Raw genomic sequence first — 23,806 nt, 5'->3', positions numbered from 1 at the left:
ATTAAGACCATGGAAATCAGCAGTAATCGTTTCATCTCTTTTCTTCGGTAGTCTGTGCACTTGCAGCACACATAGAAACAGCAAATTGCCTATGATGGTTTATGTGCAGGAAGGCCCCCCTTTTATATTTCATGCAAAGTTAACCCTAAAAGCATTAGCTTTGGGCCTTCTTGGTAAATGTGCAGTTCCTCAAGCCGGTTCCACAGATAGTGCTAACAGCAGACACATCACTCACTGGTTGGGGAGCCCATCTCCTAAACCATACAATTCAAGGTAAATGGACCACTCAACAGACAGTGCTCCATATCAATCACCTAGAATTACTGGCAATATTTCTAGCATTAAAATCATTCCAGGTACATCTACAGCACAAGACTGTCCTAGTCCGGACGGACAACATGACAGCCAGGTATTACATATAGAAACAAGGAGGCACACATTCTCTGCAGCTGTCCCAGCTCGCACAAAACATTTGGAGATGGGCCATTCCACAAAACATATACCTGCTGGCAGAACATCTTCCAGGAGTTCACAATCAGATTGCGTATCTCCTAAGTCAGCAGACACAGTAGATACACGAAAGGGAACTTCATCCCCAAGTTCTTCAACCTTTTTTCCAGATGTGGGGTCAACCAGACATAGATCTGTTTGCCACATATGCAAACGTAAAATGCCCAACCTTTGCCGCCAGGTTCCCACACCCGTTGTCCAAAGGAAATGCGATATGGATGAACTGGTCAGACAGATTTGCGTACGCTTTTCCGCCACTCCCACTAATTCCCCTAGTAGTATGCAAGCTCAGACAACAGTCTCTCAAGATGATCCTGGTGGCTCCCACATGGGCACGCCAACCGTGGTTCACAACACTACTGGAACTCTCAGTAGTTCCACACCAAAAACTACGCCTCTCCCCAACATTGCTAACGCAGAACCATGGAGAGATAAAGCACCCCGTTCCAGGTCAACTGGATCTGGCAATCTGGCTCCTGAAGTCCTAGAGTTCGGTTATCTTAACCTTCCGCCGGACTGTATAAACATCATTAAAGAAGCCACACACCCTACTACTAGAGCTTGCAGCAAAATGGAAAAGATTTGTCATCTACTGCAATAACAATAAAATTGATCCGCTGGATGCTTCAATCCAGGACATCATTTGCTATTTGCTACACTTATAAAGATGTAATCTAGCATATTCATCCATACGATTACATCTAGCAGCGCTTGCTGCTTATTGCTGCTTATTTACAAAACAGACAACATTTGTCATTATTTAGAGTACCTGCAATTAAAGTCTTTATGGAGGCCCTTAAAAGAGTAATTCCTCACAGACTGACACCCTCTCTGGTGTAGAATTCAAACATTGTTCTTACCAGGCTCATGGGTCCCCCATTTGAACCTCCACATAAATGTGAACTTCAGTTCCTCGCATGGAAAGTAGCTTTCCTTGTCGCAATTACCTCTCTCAGAAGGGAGAGTGAGATTCAGGCTTTAACCATATCCAGGTTTTAAACATACAAGAACCATTCTTACAAATACATCGTAACAAACTGGTTCTCAGAACAAATCCCAAATTCCTTCCCAAAGTCATCTCTGCCTTTCATCTTAACCAATCAGTTGAGTTAACGGTGTTTTTTCAAAACCCAGACTCTGTGGCAGAGAGAGCTCTTCACACACTAGACGTCAAAAGAGCACTACTTTATTACATTAACACGACTAAACACTTTTGCAAAACGAAACAACTGTTTGTAGCCCTCTCCCCACCTCATAAAAGGTAACCCCATCTCCAAAGCTGGGCTCGCGAGGTGGATAGTAAAATGCATTCAAATATGCTACCAAAAGGCTAAACGCACATTAACAATTCCCCCTAGAGTGCATTCAACACGCAAACTAGGGGCTTCCATGGCATTCATAGGTAACATTCCCTTAGATGACATATGTAAAGCAGCAACATGGTCTGTACCACACACCTTCACCAAACACTATTGTGTTGACGTGCAGGCTAAGCAACAAGCTTCTGTAGGCCAGGCTGTTCTTAAAACACTGTTTCAAACCACTGCAACAGATACATGTACAGGTGACCACCGCTAGGGGAGACACTGCTGTACAGTCTATGCATAGTGTACAATCTGCAGCTCATATGCCTCGAACGGAAAATGCTACTTACCAGTATGCATCTGTTCTTGGCATGTAGAGCTGCAGAGTTGTACACGCCCACCCGCCTCCCTGTGTATCTGTTCCAGTATTATCTTAATTAGATACATTCACATGGACATCTCTTACTTCTAACTGACTCCATCATTTCCCATCATGGCGATGCCCATGCGCACTATAGTCCAAGGGAGGAGTCACCAACTCGTGACTACAAAAGACTCTTCCAAGACACAACAAAGTGCAAGCATCTGAGCCCAACACCAGATGGCGATCTATGCATAGTGTACAACTCTGCAGCTCTACATGCCAAGAACAGATGCATACTGGTAAGTAGCATTTTCCTTTTTCTAGCTGACATACAGTCGTACAGGAATCACTTGTGGCCTACATAAACCCATTGTCATATTCCTGCACCCTTCTCGTTTCTTTTCTAAAACACACGATATTCATATTTCTTAGTTAATTTCAAAACATGTTAATAATTTTTACACCATGGAAGGTTTGATCCGAGCAGGTTTTATTTACGGAAAACCCTGCTCAATCATTTTCAATTTCAGTGAACACACCACACAAGTTAATTTCCAGGTAACTCTTTATTTCCTTAAGTGGGTTACAGGGGTGACAACGATCTACTCTGTACAGACGCCAGCAGGAACTGCAGTGTACAGAATCACGCTTGCATTCTAGCATGCTGAACACTGTACAAATGAATATAACACATGAGACCCTGCATGCGCTAAAGGAACGCATGCACAAGCCACAACAATTATGTCACGAGGTTATTCGCCTCATACATTGTAAGTGTTCTACATTCCACCACTGTTGTGTTTGTTTGATTCACATTCCTCTTCGAGAGTGGTGTTCATGGTTCTGAATGGTCAGTTACTGCTGGTCGTTCAGAGCTGACCTGATCGTGGGCCCTTTCCATGAATAAATTCCTGGCTTGATATATACTGGATTCTCCTGGCATTTCTTGCTACATTTGACGACGAGGAGTGTGAGCCCACAGACTTCTCTGCCGAACCCATGGATCTTATTTCTGCATCTGTCTTTACAAGGGTAACTACGTTTATGCAGAGCTCTGACCCTCGCCTCATCGATTAAGCTCCATTAGCAGTTCTGGTAGAAGCAGCTAATTTTGGGGGCATACGCTGCTCATGGTTGTGCTCACCGTGTTCCCTGGCAGTTGGGCACTTCGAGGATAGGAGCATCTTCACAGGATGGCACGAGAAGCCTTAAGTTTAAAGTTCTCTCCAGCGTGCTGCCTCACTAATTTGTGCTTGTTGCTCCACTCCTACACCTCCCCAGGGGAGGCATAGAAATCTGATGCATTCCCAGGTTTACGATTCCTAGTAAATTTGGGCTGCTTCAGATTCCATGGGTATTGTGTGGGAGTGGCAGTGTTCTGCGTGGAAGGGGTACATATTTACAAGGCCATGAAAAGCAACGCAAGGTGGCATTGCGTGGCCTTGTAAATGAGGCCCTTGGTCGGTAGACAATGAAGTTTTGCTTCGACTGTCAAACTGCCCTAAGATTGGTAACATACTAATGTATCACTTGAACTCATGAAATGCAGCAGCAGAGTCAGTAGTCCATTCGAATTTAGATTACTTTATAAACTTACCTTCAAGATATTCTGGTAGTCAATGTTACGGCTACAATATTTTAGTAGGATATTATTTAGAACATGATATTTGGGCAAAATAGCATCACCCTGAGCCTGCAAGATGAGGAAAGTGTCAACTGATACCGATATTTGCTGATTTCTCCAGGCTGTGTATATCCACCGTGTCAGGGAAGTGCCTGTGGCGGAGCCCTTCACCTCCACAGACGGCGTGGACCTGTACATCGATGGAGCGCGGTTCTTACCTGACGCTGTCACCATAAGTCGAGTCACAGGACGTATCTTTGACAGGAACTATAACCAGTAAGTTGCATATATATTATGATACACAAACACACTCAAAGGTGTAAATACGCACACACAAACTCGCATATACACAGGCACACACACACCTCGACACCATGTATGCTACTATACAGAATACCTGGATCAGGGCCGGACTGGCAGTAGCGGGTCCTTTCATTTGCCCGGTGGGCCGGAAGGGTGGGGGCCAGTTTTGTCCCTGTGGGCAGCGGTTTTGACACTGGGGCCCGGTTTTGCAGCAGCAAGGCAATATCGGACCCCTGTAACAAAAGCGGGAGTGGTGCTTCTTGCTAGCACCCCTCACCTGCCCCGTTCCCAGGGCCGGTCGAGCAGCAATCTGCCCGGGCTGGTTGCTGTTTCCAGTCTGGCCCTGCACAGGATGTCTTCTGAATGTAGGAGAGATAGAGGACTTTGGGACTGGCCTGTCAGAAGTGGAACAGAGAGAAGCACAGTGGTCATTATTTACCAGACGGCGCTTTTTGAGGGTCCCATGCTTATGCTGCAACATGTTCATTCATAGATTTTAAAGCAAAGGTGCACTCTTTATTAATGATGAGGCAGCCAACAGGCTGGCCAGATACTGGCTGTGTTGTGCTTTATCTTACCCAATAGGACTTGTTTTTAAATATTGAAACAGGACCTCCTGTGAAAGGCCCCTTTCAATGTCATGGCTGCAGACACTTCTGATGTACTTGAGCTGGGTGAGGAGGTACAGATTATGCATGGGCAAGGGGAATAAGAAGAGGCAGGCACAAGGTATTTTACATCTCTCTGTCAGTGATAGGTCACTGACTACAATTATATAAAGGATGGCAACCTCAGTGCCACAAAGCCTGAGCAGGAAGACTGGCCCCAGTAATTTCAGATCCATGACAGGTCTCCAAGTGACTAGAAGAAGGTTGGAGAGTGTGGTAAACACACAGCTATAAGCTCACGTGAGCCTTCTCCAGGTCTTAGATCTCCACCAATCCAGGTACGGGCCTTATCCTGCAAGTGAAGCTGCCCTCTGGGGCAGAATATGTTTGAGATACTAAATGAAGGGAATAGATCAATGCTTGCATTGCTTCACCTCTTCCCAGTGTTCCATAGAGTGGGTCACTCCAGGCTTCCGTACCGTTTAAAGAGCATCGTTGAGATTCCTGAAATTAGCAGTAATCGTTTCATCTCCTTTCTTGGGTGGTCTGTGCACTTGCGAAGTTTAGTTCGTTTCAGTCACTTGTTAAAGTTTGGAGCTTCAGGCTTCACACTTCTCTCCCTGCATGTTCAACATGTGCACCAGACCATTCCTTGATCTGATTCAGTGTCCTCCTTTTTGGTAAGTAGCTATCACCCATATGCTGATGACACCCAATTCCTGGCCAGCCTGGATTAGAATCCTAACCAGTGTAGAAGTGTGGTCAATGGTTGTAAATTGGGATCCTGTTGAGGAAGAACTGGCTAGAGCTTAATTGCGGCAAACTGAAGGCCTGTGTTTTTGACCCCCATAAAACAAATCTTGTTTGCTCCAAAAATGAACATAGCCTCTTTGTTCAACAAGGTGGGTGTGATATTTAATAGCACCTTTGACCCAGGAAGCAGAATAGCCATCAACATCAAGTTTAACCTTTCCCCGATGAAAAGGGGAATGATGTGATATCCCATTTATTTTTCTACCACTATTGTGTCCCTGGTTAACTCTGGGTTGGATGATGTCAAACGTCTCTTGGCCCTTTCGAAGACAGCTTTGGCTGCTGGCATACAAAACTCCTATCAGTAGCAAGTGTGCAATTTGCAGCAACTGTTGAAAATGTAAATGTAAATGTCAAGGTACTTATAGAGCGCACTGTCACCAGACGGCCACCTTGCGATGTCGCCTTTTGCAGTTTCCTGGCGCTGATACTCATACCGCTGTGGAACCCCTCCTGGCTTTCCCTGTTAAGTGTCCATTCCTGGGCACCCCCAGGGTGAAGCCAGGCATCCTTAGCGCTGTTGGGGCCGGTGTGGAGGCTAAGCAAGCTATTGCCCAGAGTTGCAGCATGGGGCCCGTGATTAGAATAGGCACCGAGGTGAGAATAGACAGGTCCGAGGAAATTGAGCCCAAGCCCCGCCGAGGCGGGAATTGAACCCTGGTCCCTGGCCAGAACTCTGCTTCAGGGTCTGCCGCTCTAAACATTGAGCCACACTCCTCCACTTGAAGCAGCCATAACTCAAAATGATGGGCCTCGTTTCCTTGTAGAATTTATGGACAATGCTATGTCCTCCCTAGTGAGCTTGACAAACATGCAAACATGTCAATCTCCATGAGTGGTCCATCTTGTGTTTTGAGTATCGTTGGTAGAAGAACTGTGCACAGTAGTCAGTGGGGCATTCTGCATGAGAGTGGCTTCCAGAATCTTAGCCAAAGTATGTGGTACGTGATGGTGATAAGTCAGGGTCACAGGGTGTACCTGTCCCCCTGTGGGTAGAATGTCTACCGGCTCTCCTCTATACAAGGGCATAACCAGGACTCATCACTGAAGAAGCTTTACACTTGTGCAGGAGAGAAGACTTCAAAACCAAGGGTCTTTTTTAAAAGGTCCTTGGGCCGCAGGTCCGTCGCTTTTAATATGGGAAAAAGAGGTGCGGCGCAAGGGGCTTGTAAATAAGCCCCCAAGAATAGAATCTCCGCTGCAATGTTGTCCATTCTGCACAGTGGCCCTAAATCGAGTCAGCCTGTTGCGCCCTGGACTGCTGTGACCTGGCAAGAGAAGTAAAGTGGACCTGCTTGTCATGAGTGTGGACTGCTCATGCTAGGAGGGAAGGTATTCCTGGGAAGATTAACAGAAGGCCAGCTGACTGGAAGGACCTACATGAGAGCAGCCATATGGCCTGGGAGTGCCCAGGATTCTCGAGGTTGCCCAAACTCAGCTGCCGAAGAGAAGGTTAAACAACAAATAAGTCTTGAAGATACCCCACATTCTTTGTGGATCGAGAAAAGTAAGTCTGCATCATGACCTGTAGGGTGCCTCAACTTTCATCAGACCCAGAGGGCCCAGGAGTCAGATGGTCTTCACACTTTACACCTCCGTGGTTGAGACTGATTCTGTAGGCTAGAGGTGCCATCCTGATTGTTTGAAGCGTTGTTGTACCCTCGGGTTCTGGGGATATCCCCAGTTGTGGCTGCATTCCATCTCAACGTTCTGCTGACCAGAAGTCACTGGTGCCACCTTGTTCTGCTAGGGGTTCCCCTGGCCCCTGTGGTGCCTCACAACCTTCAAATCGACCTTGCAGTTGGTAGATTACAAGACAGAAGCACCAAAACTTCAAGGAGCCCTTTCTTTGGTCCCCAGTTTTAGGTAGAACCTTAAGTGGTGCCTGCCCCACACCTACTACGCACAACATTGCACACAGGAAGATCAAGCCGAGGTTGTGATATGGAGGTTCACACCGGTGCAAGCCGATATTGTCTAAGATGGTGGTGGCAGCAGAGTTTCCAAGATCTACAAACCAAACACTGCAGTCTCCAAGCGCAAAGCATATAGAATATTTAGGAGCCAGTGGAGGTATAAGTCCTACTAGCACCCATGCAAATTTGTTAGCCGGGGGAGGAGGTCAATGAAGTAGGCTCTCAAGCCGGAGATATAGTGATATGGAAAAAAGAGTTTCTATCAATGCAAATGGCCACCAGAGCAGAATAGCTGTGATCAGGGTAGATAATCACAAGGCCAGCGCCTACGCGGTCAAATAATGGCTCATCTTCTACTTATATTGTTACTGTAATTTACACTTTGTCTTACAAACAATAGTGGAAAATATGGTGTTTTGAACTTGTAACTGCATTTGAGAAAATTCTTAGACATTAGTTTCTGTTTCTATTTTGTAAAAGGAACTAGTGTTCGATAATGTAGTTTAAATAAAGCTTGATAAAGGCAAACAGGGCAGTTTCTAGGAGGCACTTAGCATTAGCTGCATAGTCTATGGTAGTAATAATAATTCCGTGTTTAAATATAGCATAGGCTTTACTATTTGTAACTACTGTAAATAACTTATGTTACAGTTACCTATAAACACAGTAAATAACAGATTTCATTGTCACCCAATATAATAACACTCAGTTTATCAAAGTCAGAAGGATGACATTCTCAACTTGCCCTATCTTGGTTCTTACTTGTAATCTAGTGATCACCCAAGAATTATGCAGCAAATGTTTTCACCAGCTGGGCACTCATGGCAGCTATAAAAACTATGCAGACTTGTCTGTGTTAAAAAAACAATCTTTAGGGCTAGTACAGCACTTTAGGGCTTGCAAAAATGAAGACACTTGTTCCTGCTGCTGCTATTTTTGAATGAATTATGGGGCATATTTATGAAGACATCACACAGCGTTGTGTCGCAAGTCACTTTGCTGCGCTGGTAACAGTGAAAGGGCAGAATGAGCTGTAGTTATGATAATGCTGCACATTCCTATCTTTACCCAGTGCTGGTACACAATGTGCTGCCATGGCGCAAGGGCGTCTACGCTGCAAGCAGGAATTTATGACACGAGAGACAGCAGTCATTTATGACACGAGAGACAGCAGTCAGTTATGACACGAGAGACAGCAGTCGTTTATGACACTAGAGACAGCAGTCGTTTATGACACTAGAGAAGCAGCAGTAATTTATGACACGAGAGACAGCAGTAATTTATGACACTAAAGAGGCAGCAGTAATTTATGACACGAGCGACAGCAGTAATTCATGACACGAGAGACAGCAGTAATTCATGACACGAGAGACAGCAGTAATTCATGACACGAGAGACAGCAGTAATTCATGACATGAGAGACAGCAGTAATTTATGACACTAGAGAGGCAGCAGTAATTTATGACACGAGCGACAGCAGTAATTATGACACGAGAGACAGCAGTCATTTATGACACGAGAGACATCAGTAATTTATGACACTAGAGAAGCAGCAGTAATTTATGACACTAGAAAGGCAGCAGTAATTTATGACACGAGCGACAGCAGTAATTTATGACACTAGAAAGGCAGCAGTAATTCATGACACGAGCGACAGCAGTAATTCATGACACGAGAGACAGCAGTAATTTATGACACTAGAAAGGCAGCAGTAATGTATGACACTAGAAAGGCAGCAGTAATTTATGACACTAGATAGGCAGCAGTAATTCATGACACGAGCGACAGCAGTAGTTTATGACACGAGAGAAGCAGCAGTAATTTATGACACTAGAAAGGCAGCAGTAATTTATGATACTAGAGAAGCAGCAGTAATTTATGACACGAGCGACAGCAGTAATTAATGACACGAGAGACAGCAGTAATTTATGACAGTTGGGAGGCAGCAGTAATTTATGACACGAGAGACATCAGTAATTTATGACAGTTGGGAGGCAGCAGTAATTCATGACATGAGAGACAGCAGTAATTTATAACACGAGAGGCAGCAGTAATTTATGACACTAGAGAAGCAGCAGTAATTTATGACAGTTGGGAGGCAGCAGTAATTTATGACACGAGGGACAGCAGTAATTCATGACACGAGAGACAGCAGTAATTTATGACACGAGAGACAGCAGTAATTTATGACACTAGAGAAGCAGCAGTAATTTATGACAGTTGGGAGGCAGCAGTAATTTATGACACGAGCGACAGCAGTAATTTATGACACTAGAGAAGCAGCAGTAATTTATGACACTAGCGACAGCAGTAATTCATGACACGAGAGACAGCAGTAATTTATGACAGTTGCGAGGCAGCAGTAATTTATGACACTAGCGACAGCAGTAATTCATGACACGAGAGACAGCAGTAATTTATGACAGTTGCGAGGCAGCAGTAATTTATGACACGAGAGACATCAGTAATTTATGACACGAGAGGCAGCAGTAATTTATGACAGTTGGGAGGCAGCAGTAATTTATGACACGAGAGACATCAGTAATTTATGACACTAGAGAAGCAGCAGTAATTTATGAAAGTTGGGAGGCAGCAGTAATTTATGACACGAGAGACATCAGTAATTTATGACACTAGAGAAGCAGCAGTAATTTATGACAGTTGGGAGGCAGCAGTAATTTATGACACGAGCGACAGCAGTAATGTATGACACTAGAGAAGCAGCAGTAATTTATGACAGTTGGGAGGCAGCAGTAATTTATGACACGAGCGACAGCAGTAATTCATGACACGAGAGACAGCAGTAATTTATGACACGAGAGACAGCAGTAATTTATGACACTAGAGAAGCAGCAGTAATTTATGACACGAGAGACAGAAGTAATTCATGACACGAGAGACAGCAGTAATTTTTGACAGTACGGAGGCAGGAGTAATTTATGACACGAGAGACAGCAGTAATTTATAACACGAGAGGCAGCAGTATTTTATGACACTAGAGAAGCAGCAGTAATTTATGACACGAGAGACAGAAGTAATTCATGACACGAGAGACAGCAGTAATTTTTGACAGTACGGAGGCAGGAGTAATTTATGACACGAGAGACAGCAGTAATTTATAACACGAGAGGCAGCAGTATTTTATGACACTAGAGAGGCAGCAGTAATTTATGACAGTTGGGAGGCAGCAGTAATTTATGACACGAGAGACAGCAGTAATTTATGACATGAGAGACAGCAGTAATTTATGACAGTTGGGAGGCAGTAGTAATTTATGACAGTTGGGAGGCAGCAGGAATTTATGACACTAGTGAGGGAACAGAAATTTATGACAGTTGGGAGGCAGCAGTAATTTATGACACGAGCGACAGCAGTAATTCATGACACGAGAGACAGCAGTAATTTATGACACGAGAGACAGCAGTAATTTATGACACTAGAGAAGCAGCAGTAATTTATGACACGAGAGACAGAAGTAATTCATGACACGAGAGACAGCAGTAATTTTTGACAGTACGGAGGCAGGAGTAATTTATGACACGAGAGACAGCAGTAATTTATAACACGAGAGACAGCAGTAATTTATAACACGAGAGGCAGCAGTATTTTATGACACTAGAGAGGCAGCAGTAATTTATGACAGTTGGGAGGCAGGAGTAATTTATGACACGAGAGACAGCAGTAATTTATAACACGAGAGGCAGCAGTATTTTATGACACTAGAGAGGCAGCAGTAATTTATGACAGTTGGGAGGCAGCAGTAATTTATGACACGAGAGACAGCAGTAATTTATGACATGAGAGACAGCAGTAATTTATGACAGTTGGGAGGCAGTAGTAATTTATGACAGTTGGGAGGCAGCAGGAATTTATGACACTAGTGAGGGAACAGAAATTTATGACAGTTGGGAGGCAGCAGTAATTTATGACACAAGAGAGGCAGCAGTAATTTATGACACGAGAGACAGCGGTAATTTATGACAGTTGGGAGGCAGCAGGAATTTATGACACTAGAGAGGCAGCAGTAATTTATGACAGTTGGGAGGCAGTAGTAATTTATGACCGTTGGGAGGCAGCGGTAAATTATAACACTAGTGAGGCAACAGTAATTTATGACCGTTGGGAGGCAGCAGTAATTTATGACACGAGAGACAGTAGTAATTTATGATAGTAGTGAGGCAGCAGTAATTTATGACACTAGAGAGGCAGCAGTAATTTATGACAGTTGGGAGGCAGAAGTAATTTATGACACTAGAGAGGCAGCAGTAATTTATGACACGAGAGACAGCAGTAATTTATGACATGAGAGACAGCTGTAATTTATGACAGTAGTGAGGCATGCAGTAATTTATGACAGTAGAGAGGCAGCAGTAATTTATGACACTAGAGAGGCAGCAGTAATTTATGACACTAGAGAGGCAGCAGTAATTTATGACACTAGAAAGGCAGCAGTAATTTATAACACTAGAAAGGCAGCAGTAATTTATGACACCCATGACGCGGCAGTAATTTATGACACTAGTGAGGCAGCAATGACGTAACGCAAAGTGATGGGGCCCCAGTGCAGAACGTGGTGAGGGGCCCCTGAGACTCACAGGTATTCATAGTTATATGTATCCAAGGTAAAAAAGCAGAAAGTCACCTGCTGGGTTTTGTGGTATTTTCTTGCAGTTTTGATTGTATAGTTTCTTCCCTTAGAATCGGTCCAGAAATTTCCACAGGGATAGATCTGAACAGCAGTGTTTTCGAGCCCATCTTCAACTACTCCCTGGAGATCAGGAACCCACGGATGCCGCCAACGTCCACACTCTTATTGAAGGTAGGGACGTGTTTTAGGCCTGTTACTATATTTTATCATGCAGGTGTAGTCTTTCGTAAATGTGATTATTGGGCAACTAAGAGCATGCACTACTCTCGGTTTTACTTGAATCGATCATGCACATTTCTCTCACTGAGACTTGATTGGAAGGAGACTTCTGGTCACAAATGGTGTTAGATTACTTGCAGGTGATGCAGCGCAAGGGGCAACATTTACATATTCTCCCTATGTCACAGATTCGTAATCACAACAACTCATCCAAACACTCATTCATTGGTGGGGCCCATAACACCAACACGCACTCATCTCATTCGAATCCGTACACAGGAGAAAAAGCGCTGGACATGTGGGCACCTTATTACCTATCAGGATTACATTTCTTTACATTATATATATATTATATACACGTGCACCTATAAAATCCTGACTTTAACATCAAGCCACTCCACCACTTGGTCGATGGACCAATTAGTTGGACTGGTTGATGGTGAAATAGAACCAGCTAAAACACAATTAAACCCTAGGAAACATTTGATTATTTTCTGTAATCAATTAAAGAACCACAAACTATTTTCTTATGAATTCAAATTTTGTTTATCTAATAATAATTTCTTCTGCATTAGCATTTATGCACTACAGGTGATAGTATAAATTCAGTTTATTGCAAAGAGAAATTGAACATCTGGTAAATAAGCATAGATTTAGAAAGCGCATTTAATAATTACCAATTAGTACGTGTTGGCAACTTTCTGAGTAAAACAAGGAGCTATCCGCATCCTCTGGTATAGTATCTGGGATAAGCTGTCCGACTCACAGCAATGATCAAACCATCAGATGAAATAACTTCCTGAAAATCAAAGAAACCCAAGGTAAACTATGGAAATCTTCACCAGCTCAATGCAGACCCAACGCCATGAAAGATCCGCCCAATGAACCACCCCCCTTTGGCGGATGAGGGCATTATATGCCCTTTTTCCCTCTTACTTCATTTTAACATGCAACATTTTAGGGGTAGAGAAATGTTCTGATTGGACAGTCCGGGGTTATCTAAAATTTTATAAAAGTTTCCCAGGGTAAACTGGTTCTCCATGAGACTTGGCATACAAAAGCGCATATTTTATACTATTCACTTGGCTCCCTGGCGAACGTTTCGAAAGTAACGTTTGGAGGAAGAGAAGACATTTCAGTACAGGTTCTGTATTGTTCCCTTTGCTGTTCACACCGTCCGTCAGTTGGCAGGCAACCACGCTCATATCCTTGACAAGGAAAACGATGTCACAAAGCTGAGGTTAGTTGGACATCTCCAGAGCCATCCGATTCTGCGCAGAAGTCATCGCGCTCACATGGTGGCGGCTTTGTAGGGACTCCATCTTAGGTACTGCGTATGCCAACTTAACCAAAGACAGACATAACAATAATTAAAATATAGAAATGAAGATTCTAATGTTTAAACCCTCACTAATCCCAATGTATTTACCTAGCTTGTAGCAACATTTAAAGCAATAATACTCACCATTTTGTAGTACTGGAAGCACAAACCATCACAAAAGCAACATAAATCATGCAATTTTCTATTTCCCCACAATCTAAAGTTAGTTTGCATACCATAGTTAATTAATTAATTGTTCTGCCATACAATTAGCATTTTAGTCCCACGTGTATCTCATGTTTATCAAGGTGTAAATATTGATTAGTAAAATTTCACTTCAAACCAATTAGTACGAGTTAGATTTAGAATGATTACGTAATTGATTTCATGCAAATTAGAGGAGGTATACAAAATTTTGTTTTACCTGCTCCATCACAGGCATTGTGTACACTAGGGCATACCGTGTGTCCATCAGCCACACGGCTGACTCTACAGTGGAAACCTCACATAGCAGGAGTCATTTTTATCGTTTGTGAATTTAGTATGCGAGAAAGATATACACAGCCTGGCACGTGCCCAGGGCTGATTGGAGATGTTTGAAACAGGGAGGAGGGAATGGACCTGCCTGGAGGAGAGGTGGAGGTGGGGGGGAGGATTGGGGTGCAAGAAGGGGCTGGAATAGAGTGGAAGATGTGGAGAGTGAGAGGGACCGAGATGGGAGGAGAGTGGGAGAGGGTAGGTGTAGAAAAGAAGGTTTGGGTAGAGCTAAGGCTAAAAGAGAGAGGAAAGTTAGATGCAATAGGAAAGAAAGCGAAAGCTGTAAGGGAGAATGTATGCCCTGATGGTTGAAGGTGGGAGGATCAGGGGATAGTGGTAGAAGGCTTTAGGAAAGGAAGATGAGCTGGAAGAGAGAGGGTGAGGAAGGGGAGAAACGAGAGTCAAAAGGGAAACTGTAATATGTTTATTGGATAGAGAGACCAGCTGAAAGACTAGGGGGCATATTTACAATAAACTGGCGGAGCGGGGTGTAGCTCAAAAATTGCCAACGCTGCACTAAAAATGCAGGGATCCGTTGTATTCATAAGAATGTGGCGACCCCTGCATTTCCCCTAGCGCTGGCGCTAAATCGAGCTGCCTAGAGCCAACTCAGGCACCCTTTCACCATAGTACAAGTGTGTCTGCGTTGCAGGGAATGATGGTGTATGTGCAGGAAGGTGTCCCTTCTGCCCATAAACAATCTGAAACGGTGTTACGTAAATTCTATGTGCGCTGCTTGGAGCAGCACACATTGAAGTTGCAACTCGCCAATAGTTGTCTCTTCCTGCACATAAACAATCATTCACGGTATTCTGCTGTTTCTACATGTGCTGCACAATGTAGTACACATAGAAACAGCAAAGCGATGACAAATAAAGCATTTCTCCTCGGTTCTCCAGGTTAAGACCAGGTATTCCCTGGTCTTATTTTTAGAGCTTTTTCAGAATCAGATTCAGGGGCATATGTACAAGCCCCGATTGCCACCACAGTGTCACTTTTTACGAAGTTCTGGTGGCGATAGCGGCATTGCCTTATTTATGTGGAGCGTTAAGCCACTTGGCATAAATAGCAGACAGCCCCTTGAACATATGCCATGGGTATATGTTCAAGGAAGTGGCTCAGTGAGGCATTACCAGTAATGGCTTAACTCCTCACTCCGCCACTTCAGAAACGCATCCTGTACATAAACAATCCAAAGGGTTTTGCTTTGTCTACGTGAGCTGCACAAGGCAGCTGCACACATGGAAAAAGCAAAAACGAAGAGAAATAATGCACTTCTCCTCGGTTCGCCAACTTAAGACCAGGTTTTCCCTGGTCTTACTTTTGGCATCAAAACCAATAGACGTTGGGGTGAAACACCCACGCAACACCCACTGCCCACCCTTTTCACGCTAAGCATAGCGTGAAAGGGGGCCTTATTTACAAGGCAGCGTTAAGCCACGTTAAGTGGCCTAACGCTGCCTTGTAAATAAGGCAAAGCCCCTATCGCCCCAGAAATGTCACTAAAAGTGACGTTTCCGGGACGACAGGTGCTTGTACATATGCCCCTCCTATTCTAATGCTTGCTCTTGCATGACGTTAGTTTTTGGCCTGCCTCAGATTTACACCTCCATGTAAATAAATCTGGGGCAGCATCAAAAGTAATGGGTGTTGCGGCGGAACGCCCACCACAAAACCCATTGCCTGCCCCCTTCACGCTAAGTGCTATGTGAAAAGGGGCTGCAGAAAAAGTGTCATTCTGGTGGCGATGAGCCCTTGTAGATATGCCCCTTAGAGAGATTGTTGAAGAAAAGGAGCTAAACTGGTGCAGGGAGTGAGTGTGCTGGAGGAGAGTTAGTCAGCCAGAAGAGAGTGGACTGGAGAAGAGAGAGAGAAGAGAAGAAATGGTGAAGGAGTGGGAATCCACCTGCAATTGTTGTTTGGTTATTAACAAGGATAGGCTGATTGATCACCAATAATGTGTCTATTAATCTGTTAAAATCACAACATGCCATTAAAGGTTTTTGTCAAGAAATAAGGCCAGGCTGACACTGTATACAGGGTGCATTTGTTTCCCCTTGTCCTAAGCATTTCTCTCCACCACCAGCTCCACCCTGGGAATAAGTGAGAAGCTGTGTAGGGATTTTGCTGTGTGAAGGGTTGGAGGCCAAGATACAACGAGCATCACCAGGTCTCATAGAAGTTTACATCCAAAAATCATTGCCATGTCAACGTTGCTCCTGTACTTTACCCTACGCTCCTCTACATCACTCGGAGTCTGTCTGCTTCACCCATAGCCCATTCTTTTATCCTAAGCTGTGTCAGGGTCAAAGTCTGATGGACATTGTTGTGAATGAAGATGTTGAAACTTGTACAAACTTTGCTTTACTAAGATTAAAGTGTACAGGTAATAAGGAGCAGCAGGCTTGGGAGAGAGCCAAATGCTATCATTCCCCGGCTTTAAAGCATCACAAAGTGGAATGTGTGCTGACATTCCATCCTTGGATGGTCCCAATACCATACACCTTCCTCCTCATTAGTATACAGAAAAAAACAGATCCCCAAATACGACTACAACAGGTTTCTATGACAAAACATATTCTCTCAAAAGATCCCTATAGCAGGTTTCTATGACAAAACAGGCACCTCAACATGCATTCCTGTGTCTCAAACTTCTTTTTTGGCCCTCAAAAATCAAGACAGGTTCCATGATGATGAGCCAGAGAAGAAAGCTGACCATTTGGAACACCATGGCCACTAGATTCAGATTGGACACAATCATTCACAGTCCCACTGGGACTTCCAGATACTCCAACATCCAGGCCAGGAAGCACACCACTTGAATCTTCCTCAGTACCGCTAGTAGCCACACCTTCTATCTGGCCTCCTTAAACACGCTCTGTATTCTGTTCCATTCTCCAACTCAATAATCCTGACCGGTTTTGACCATTTGGGAAAACCTCTCCTGCGGCCCATGGGCAACTTCAAATGGACCTACTACCTTACTCTGACTCTCTCAGGTGAAACACCATTTGTTAAATAGCCTCTCTGGACTTCCCAAACACACACAAAGCCCCAAATTTGTTTTACAGCCACCAAGGAGCCAAGGTTTATGACCTACTGCTCAACAACTCAATTGGAAAAATCCTGTTAGAGTTGGGAAATGTTCTATAAGAAAGCAAAATTCCTAGAAAGGGGTTCTGCCTCTCAATGCAACCACTCTTTGATAACGTGATTGACCGTCTCAACCTTTCCGTTTACTTCAAGGTGCAGCACAGCTATCCTCTTGTGGCTCAAACCACATCTTTGATAGAACTGGCACCATAGGGTCCGTTGTCTGATACAAGATAGTCAGGTAGTCCCTACAGTCAGGTAGTCCCTACCTGCGAAACCCAGCTTCCAGAAAACTGATTATTATACCCTTAGTTATAGCCTCCACCAAACTCCCTCAAGGCCACTTAGAATAATAATCCACAACAACTACTGCATATATCTCCCTTCTGGTAGGAGCACTAAATGGACCTAAGATTGTATCCTTAAATTTTGCCATGGCTCTTCCAGAAGGGCAACGAAACACTGAGGCACTGCACGCAATTTGGCCGACCTATCAATTCGATTGCACTACTCACAATGTCTCACCATTATCTCTACCATTTCATCTAAACGTTTTTGGGCAGCGGATATCCCATGTGTCCCCCGTGGCATAGGGAAATCACACCACTCCTCAACCCACAGGGTGAACCACCTTGTCAACTCTCATGAGAATGTCATCCGACCAAGCAAATTCATTATTAGTCCTTGCAAACAACGTGGGGTCATATTAACAAGGGCTTTAAAAGCCAAAGAAGCGGAGATAAAAATATCGCTCTATCAACAACAGGGTGCTAACATGCAAAATCGCATGTTAGCACCCTTTTTCACTACGCTTCCCTTTGCATCTCTAATGATAGATAGATAGATAGATAGATAGATAGATAGATAGATAGATAGATAGAGAGAGAGAGAGAGAGAGAGAGAGAGACAGAGAGAGAGAGAGGGGTAGGTAGGTAGGTAGGTAGGTAGGTAGGTAGATAGATAGATAGATAGATAGATAGATAGATAGATAGATAGGTAGGTAGGTAGGTAGGTAGGTAGGTAGGTAGGTAGGTAGGTAGGTAGGTAGGTAGGTAGGTAGATAGATAGATAGATAGATAGATAGATAGATAGATAGATAGATAGATAGATAGATAGATAGATAGATAGATAGATAGATAGATAGATAGATAGATAGATAGATAGATAGATAGAGAGGTAGGTAGGTAGGTAGGTAGGTAGGTAGGTAGGTAGATAGAGAGGTAGGTAGGTAGGTAGGTAGGTAGATAGATAGATAGATAGATAGATAGATAGATAGATAGATAGATAGATAGATAGATAGATAGATAGAGAGAGAGAGAGAGAGAGAGGTAGGTAGGTAGGTAGGTAGGTAGGTAGGTAGATAGATAGATAGATAGATAGATAGATAGATAGATAGATAGATAGATAGATAGATAGATAGATAGATAGATAGATAGATAGATAGATAGATAGATAGATAGATAGATAGATAGATAGATAGATAGATAGATAGATAGATCAGACAGTGGCGGGCACCACTGGGTGGTTATAGTTAGGATCGGGTTTCCATAGGAAATTGATTTTTTATTTTGCTAATTACTTTAGCACCATTTGACGAATCTTCATGATAATTTCCACAAAAGTTGTTAAGCCAACTCAGCTCCTTCCTGGAAAGTTCCGGGGTGATCCATCAAGAAGGGATTTACTTAGCCACGCAAAGCCACCTTGTGTAGCTCTGTGTGGTTTAGTTAATCTAGAGTAATGCAAGGCCACACAAATTGCTGTCTTGCGTTACTCTGCATTGAGGTGGCATTCCATGGGTGTTCCCATGCATCCACCCATGGATTTTGACACAATCCAACTTTACTAATGTGAGTAAACATGGGATTGCGGCAAAATGGTGCGCCTCCCAGACCAGGCGTAACAAGGAGAAATATCTTTATTTCTCCTTGTTATTTAAAGAGGAAAATGCCTCTGAGGAATGTTTTTGTGCAGGAAGGTATCCCCTCCTGCACAAAAACAATACTGCCTGTAACGCAGGCTTTCTTGCGCCATGGGACAAGGGTGCCTGCTTTGACGCTAGGCAGCACCTAGTATGCCAGCCCAGGGAGAGAGCAGAAATGCATCCTATCTTAGTAGATATGGTGCATTTCTGCTCTCTCCCTGTCACGCAATGCAGTGCAGCAAGTTGTCTTGCTACTATGTGTAACTTCTTAGTAAATCTGGCCCAAAGAGGCTATTTTGACTTGTGTGGGCAGCTCCCTTGCTGGGCTACAGGCCACTGATCCTATATGTGTTAATGATGACTTCACCACAGGAGCTTCAATTACTACTGCCCTGATAGCTGCACGGGATGCCATTGGATGAGCTCCCCTGTCTGTGTCCACAGTCACAGGCTAAGAGCCAGGATTGTGCCGCACACCTGTGTGAGAGCTGGTGGGGTGAGGCCAGTAAAGGCATGCAGGTAAAAATGTGGAACGTGTGCCTCTGATAATCATTACATCAGATTGATCTATGAATTGGATTTACATTTCTGAGGTAATTCTCACATTAAAATAGCCTGTTGAAAAGACAGCTATTTTTCTAAAATAACATAAAATTTTCCTTTTTTTGTTCTATAAAATATATACTTTGGAATTTCCAAAACCCGTCCCAGGACAATTTAAGCGGAAGCCTCAAGCTTATTAAAGTGTTAAACAAATATTTGTCCTTCAGATGTTACCCTTTTCCCCGGTGTGTTAGCTTAGAATCCTCAGTTGTCTTCTCTTCCTCTCGCCTCCAGCTTTACTCCATCGACAGGTTCAGCCTGAAGCTGGTGCTCATCGGATGGGCAGCTCTCAACCTCTTTCTGGAATCAGGGACCGAGAACGCGCCAGCAGCGGATTCTGCTGGGGTTCAGGTAAGGGTCTTCGCCCCATCCCTTCCATTGTATGTCATTCAGAACATGCCTGTAGCAGGGTGTAATGGAGTCTGTTGAGGCTCTTTCCCAACCCCTCTCCTTATCTGGAATTCAGAGCTTGCCTGTAGCAGACCGCAATGGATTCCAGGTGAGGCAATCCATCCTATGTGTAATCCAGGACACACCTGTAGCAGAGCCCATTGGATTCCAGGTGAGGCACTCAATCCTATCTGTAATCCAGGACACACCTGTAGCAGAGCCCATTAGATTCCAGGTGAGGCTATTCATCCTCTCTGTAATCCAGGATACACCTGTAGCAGAATGCACTGGATTCCAGGTGAGGCAATCCATCCTATCTGTAATCCAGGACACACCTGTAACAGAGCGCACTGGATTCCAGGTGAGGCAATCCATCCTATCTGTAATCCAGGATACACCTGTAGCAGAATGCACTGGATTCCAGGTGAGGCAATCCATCCTATCTGTTATCCAGGACACATCTGTAGCAGAGCCCATTGGATTCCAGGTGAGGCAATCCATCCTATCTGTAATCCAGGACACACCTGTAGCAGAGCCCATTGGATTCCAGGTGAGGCAATCCATCCTATCTGTAATCCAGGACACACCTGTAGCAGAGCGTACTGGATTCCAGGTGAGGCAATCCATCCTATCTGTAATCCAGGACACGCCTGTAGCAGAGCTCATTGGATTCCAGGTGAGGCAATCCATCCTATCTGTAATCCAGGACACACCTGTAGCAGAGCCCATTGGATTCCAGGTGAGGCAATCCATCCTATCTGTTATCCAGGACACACATGTAGCAGAGCCCATTGGATTCCAGGTGAGGCAATCCATCCTATCTGTAATCCAGGACACACCTGTAGCAGAGCCCATTGGATTCCAGGTGAGGCAATCCATCCTCTCTGTAATCCAGGACACACCTGTAGCAGAGCCCATTGGATTCCAGGTGAGGCAATCCATCCTCTCTGTAATCCAGGACACACCTGTAGCAGAGCGCACTGGATTCCAGGTGAGGCAATCCCTCCTATCTGTAATCCAGGACACACCTGTAGCAGAGCCCATTGGATTCCAGGTGAGGCAATCCAACCTATCTGTAATCTAGGACACACCTGTAGCAGAGCCCGTTGGATTCCAGGTGAGGCAATCCATCCTATCTGTAATCCAGGACACACCTGTAGCAGAGCCCATTGGATTCCAGGTGAGGCAATCCATCCTATCTGTAATCCAGGACACACCTGTAGCAGAGCCCATTGGATTCCAGGTGAGGCAATCCATCCTATCTGTTATCCAGGACACACATGTAGCAGAGCCCATTGGATTCCAGGTGAGGCAATCCATCCTATGTGTAATCCAGGACACACCTGTAGCAGTGCCCATTGGATTCCAGGTGAGGCAATCCATCCTGTGTGTAATCCAGGACACACCTGTAGCAGAGCCCATTGGATTCCAGGTGAGGCAATCCATCCCATCTGTAATCCTGGACACACCTGTAGCAGAGCCCATTGGAATCCAGGTGAGGCAATCCATCCTATCTGTAATCCAGGACACACCTGTAGCAGAGCCCATTGGATTCCAGGTGAGGCAATCCATCCTATCTGTAATCCAGGATACACCTGTAGCAGAGCGCACTGGATTCCAGGTGAGGCAATCCATCCTATCTGTAATCCAGGACACACCTGTAGCAGAGCGCACTGGATTCCAGGTGAGGCAATCCATCCTATCTGTAATCCAGGACACACATGTAGCAGAGCGCACTGGATTCCTGGTGAGGCAATCCATCCTATGTGTAATCCAGGACACACCTGTAGCAGAGCCCATTGGAATCCAGGTGAGGCAATCCATCCTATCTGTAATCCAGGACACACCTGTAGCAGAGCCCGTTGGATTCCAGGTGAGGCAATCCATCCTATCTGTAATCCAGGACACACCCGTAGCAGAGAACATTGGATTCCAGGTGAGGCAATCCATCATATCTGTTATCCAGGACACACCTAGCAGAGCGCACTGGATTCCAGGTGAGGCAATCCATCCTATCTGTAATCCTGGACACACCTGTAGCAGAGCCCATTGGATTCCAGGTGAGGCAATCCATCCTATCTGTAATCCAGGACACACCTGTAGCAGAGCGCACTGGATTCCAGGTGAGGCAATCCATCCTATCGGTTATCCAGGACACACCTGTAGCAGAGCGCACTGGATTCCAGGTGAGGCAATCCATCCTATGTGTAATCCAGGACACACCTGTAGCAGAGCCCATTGGAATCCAGGTGAGGCAATCCATCCTATCTGTAATCCAGGACACACCTGTAGCAGAGCCCGTTGGATTCCAGGTGAGGCAATCCATCCTATCTGTAATCCAGGACACACCTGTAGCAGAGAACATTGGATTCCAGGTGAGGCAATCCATCCTATCTGTTATCCAGGACACACCTGTAGCAGAGCGCACTGGATTCCAGGTGAGGCAATCCATCCTATCTGTAATCCTGGACACACCTGTAGCAGAGCCCATTGGATTCCAGGTGAGGCAATCCATCATATCTGTAATCCAGGACACACCTGTAGCAGAGCGCACTGGATTCCAGGTGAGGCAATCCATCCTATCTGTTATCCAGGACACACCTGTAGCAGAGCGCACTGGATTCCAGGTGAGGCAATCCATCCTATGTGTAATCCAGGACACACCTGTAGCAGAGCCCATTAGATTCCAGGTGAGGCTATTCATCCTCTCTGTAATCCAGGATACACCTGTAGCAGAATGCACTGGATTCCAGGTGAGGCAATCCATCCTATCTGTAATCCAGGACACACCTGTAACAGAGCGCACTGGATTCCAGGTGAGGCAATCCATCCTATCTGTAATCCAGGATACACCTGGAGCAGAATGCACTGGATTCCAGGTGAGGCAATCCATCCTATCTGTTATCCAGGACACATCTGTAGCAGATCCCATTGGATTCCAGGTGAGGCAATCCATCCTATCTGTAATCCAGGACACACCTGTAGCAGAGCCCATTGGATTCCAGGTGAGGCAATCCATCCTATCTGTAATACAGGACACACCTTTAGCAGAGCGCACTGGATTCCAGGTGAGGCAATCCATCCTATCTGTAATCCAGGACACGCCTGTAGCAGAGCTCATTGGATTCCAGGTGAGGCAATCCATCCTATCTGTAATCCAGGACACACCTGTAGCAGAGCCCATTGGATTCCAGGTGAGGCAATCCATCCTATCTGTTATCCAAGACACACATGTAGCAGAGCCCATTGGATTCCAGGTGAGGCAATCCATCCTATCTGTAATCCAGGACACACCTGTAGCAGAGCCCATTGGATTCCAGGTGAGGCAATCCATCCTCTCTGTAATCCAGGACACACCTGTAGCAGAGCCCATTGGATTCCAGGTGAGGCAATCCATCCTCTCTGTAATCCAGGACACACCTGTAGCAGAGCGCACTGGATTCCAGGTGAGTCAATCCCTCCTATCTGTAATCCAGGACACACCTGTAGCAGAGCCCATTGGATTCCAGGTGAGGCAATCCAACCTATCTGTAATCTAGGACACACCTGTAGCAGAGCCCGTTGGATTCCAGGTGAGGCAATCCATCCTATCTGTAATCCAGGACACACCTGTAGCAGAGCCCATTGGA

The 23,806-nt window shown here is 44.9% G+C and overlaps 1 protein-coding gene across 1 annotated transcript in view; it reads left to right on the top strand.

The window, feature by feature from the left end:
• Nucleotides 1–23,806, top strand: part of CCDC17 (coiled-coil domain containing 17) — a 507,736-nt gene that overhangs the window by 357,872 nt on the left and 126,058 nt on the right. The window contains exons 20-22 of the mRNA XM_085602872.1: nucleotides 3,924–4,078; nucleotides 12,141–12,261; nucleotides 20,022–20,138. Coding sequence (XP_085458998.1) covers nucleotides 3,924–4,078; nucleotides 12,141–12,261; nucleotides 20,022–20,138 — 393 coding nt within the window. The remainder of the gene's footprint in view (nucleotides 1–3,923; nucleotides 4,079–12,140; nucleotides 12,262–20,021; nucleotides 20,139–23,806) is intronic.

This window comes from Triturus cristatus, chromosome 4_2 (assembly GCF_964204655.1).
Source record: "Triturus cristatus chromosome 4_2, aTriCri1.1, whole genome shotgun sequence".
Classification (NCBI taxonomy): domain Eukaryota; kingdom Metazoa; phylum Chordata; class Amphibia; order Caudata; family Salamandridae; genus Triturus; species Triturus cristatus.
This window is presented reverse-complemented; position numbering and strand designations above follow the sequence as displayed.